At 57.1% G+C, this 2,455-nt stretch overlaps 1 protein-coding gene across 1 annotated transcript; it reads left to right on the top strand.

Moving 5' to 3' along the window:
* Positions 1-98: 98 nt before the first annotated feature.
* Positions 99-2,366, top strand: DQ04_08031040 (hypothetical protein; the record flags this gene model as incomplete). The annotated part of the gene is made up of 1 exon (XM_009315408.1): positions 99-2,366. One exon carries the CDS (start codon positions 99-101, stop codon positions 2,364-2,366), a length of 2,268 nt encoding a protein of 755 aa, XP_009313683.1.
* Between the last annotated feature and the right edge of the window lie 89 nt (positions 2,367-2,455).

The raw sequence follows: 2,455 nt of genomic DNA, 5'->3' as shown, positions 1-2,455 counted from the left end.
AATGGCTCGATCGTTGTACGCCTTACTTCCCCTTCTTCTACCATTTCTTTTACTTCGGCTCAAAGGCAGCGCCGCTGTGGAAAGATAAACCGTAACATATGTCACTTGTTCAGCTAAGGATCTGTGCGAGTGCAGTCACAGCCTTTGGTGGTGTGGCCGTACTGTACGCTGCTGCTGTGCTATTTATTGCTGGTGTGATGGGTGCAGATCCGCCGCCAGATGTTGCGACAGCGCTGTATTGGATGAACCGCACGCAGCAGCTGCCACCGCAGCAGTGGTATGGCACGACACACCGCACGGAGGAAGGCAAACTTGTTCCGCCGTTTCGCGCTGCGACGCTGTGGGCTGCTACGCTCCTGAGCGCCGTGGAGGAGGTTGTCCAGCCTGGGCTGCAGCTGTTGCAGCCGACCGTTGTGTTCAGTCTTATTGTATGTATTGTAGTTTTGTTTCCAGCGGCGTGGTTCTGGAGTCGTGAGGTCGCAGCCCTGCTGCTAATGGGACTGAACGATACCCCTAACGGAAGAAAGAATAAGGAGAAGGAAAAGGAGAGAGAAAAGCAGAATCTGCAAGCGCAGCTTACAGTGGTGGGTGCTGTGTCACTTCTTCTTCTTCTGCTACCCGCTGTTGCTTCTGAGGCAGGCTTGCTGCGGCCCATGGGACTAGGCTGTGCACTCTGTGTGTGGTCTTTTTATTTCGTGGTGCGAAACGAGGTGGTGCTACACACCCGCCAGTGTTCGAGCAGTCCTTCTGCCAATGACAAGAATGAAAGGGATACGTGGGAGTTCGACTTCTCACATACAGTGATAGAAGATGGCGCCATGCGCTGTCACCCTGCGCGGCGGCTGCCGACCCAGCTGTACCTGTTGCTTTTCTCTCTGCTGTGGTGCGTGACGTGTGCGATGGAGCCACACTTTGTGTACTTGGCAGTTGCTGCTGCGCTGTGGGCCGTCACTGCGTGTTACCAGCAGGCCTTCCGCCGTGTTGTTGTGATGGTTCAAGTCCCGCTGCCGTCAACTGCGCGGCAGCAAGCGAAGGAGGCAGGAAAGGTGATGCGGCGTGCCGGCGTGTCCTGTTACAGGGACCTCAATCTCCTGTCGTGGACGTTTTTGAAGCTAGTGTTGGCTTTCGGTGCAGTTGTGGCTGCATCATTGGTGCCATTCTCCTCCAGCGCATCATCAGCCGTCTCTCTTGTGTACACATTCGTGCCGCCATCCGTGGCATTTTCAGCAGTAAGACCTGCAGAGATAAATGTTTCTTCCTCCTCCGCATCCTCGTCTTCGTTGCCGGTGCTGTCGTTTCCTACTCCTTCTGTGAGTGGTGGTGCGGAGGCGGGCGATGCCCGATGTAGCTCCTTCGCCAGTGTCAAGATGAATGCCACGTGCCCGGCACCGACTGCAAACTTCTGGTTCATCACGGAGTACGCCGGGGTGGCGCCGTGGACGTGGCTTTTCCACGCCGCAGTGTCGCTCTACACAACGTTCACAGGGCCAAGGTCGGTGAGCGCTGCACAGACACTCTTCGACAACGTGGCCCTCATGTGCGTCACCTTTCTCCACGCCGTGCCTCTGGTGGCGTTCGTGACGTACCGACTGCAGAAACCGCCGCTCGTGTTTGACTCCCCATTGGAGCAGAAGTGTGCTGTCGAACGTGAGCGGCGGCGCGCCGCCACCAGTGGCGCATCAACAAAAGGATCTACGCACAATGTGAGTGGCAATGCCCGAGCTGACACTGTCACATGTCTTTCCCGAAGTGAGTATGTGCTTAAACAGGCTATGATCTGCTGCTGGTTTTTCATATTTAGCGGCATCGTTAGTGTTCTGTTCGGTGTGCAGCGTGACAGTCGGGCGTCGCCATACCTCGTGGCGCTCTTGGCGCCGGTTAGTTGTCTTATCAGTGTGGCGGTGAGCGTCGCGGTTGCGCAGCGTGCCCATCCGGAGTCATTCATGGACATGGCAGCAGCGTCGCTGCAGCAGCAGCAGCGTGTGAGGGGCACACATCTCGGCAAGGCAGGTGACGTGTGGTGCTTGGCGGCGGTTGTGGCGGCGGTGCTGATTGCCAGCACCGCGTCCATTCTGCCGTACACGAACGAAGTACTGTGGGTGATGCTGCAGGTGGAATGCAGCCTCGTTGCCGTGGTGGCGGTGAGGGTGTGGCGTGGCTCCTGGTACTCCGCTGCATGCACGACGGCTCTGAGCCTTGCTCTCTGCGGTGGGAGGCTTCTTTCGCTGCGTGAAGCAGATGTCCACGACGCGATGCGCGGGTCCATGTTTGCCGCGTCTTTGCTTGTCGGCGCTGCCGTGTACGCCGCGGCCCGTGTAGTGGAGCTTGTTCTGGAGGCGGAGAGTGTCGCTTTGATGATGGAATAGGGGAGAGTAGGCATTTAGGGAAACGTTTTCCCTCTCAGACGTCTTGGTTGATGTTGGGGAAGAGGCGTCGTTTGTTTTAATATTTATTG

Source organism: Trypanosoma grayi, assembly GCF_000691245.1.
Source record: "Trypanosoma grayi strain ANR4 Tgr_803_V1, whole genome shotgun sequence".
Taxonomy (NCBI): Eukaryota; Euglenozoa; class Kinetoplastea; order Trypanosomatida; family Trypanosomatidae; genus Trypanosoma; species Trypanosoma grayi.
Note: the sequence above shows the minus strand (reverse complement) of the source record. Positions and strands in the feature narration are given on the sequence as shown.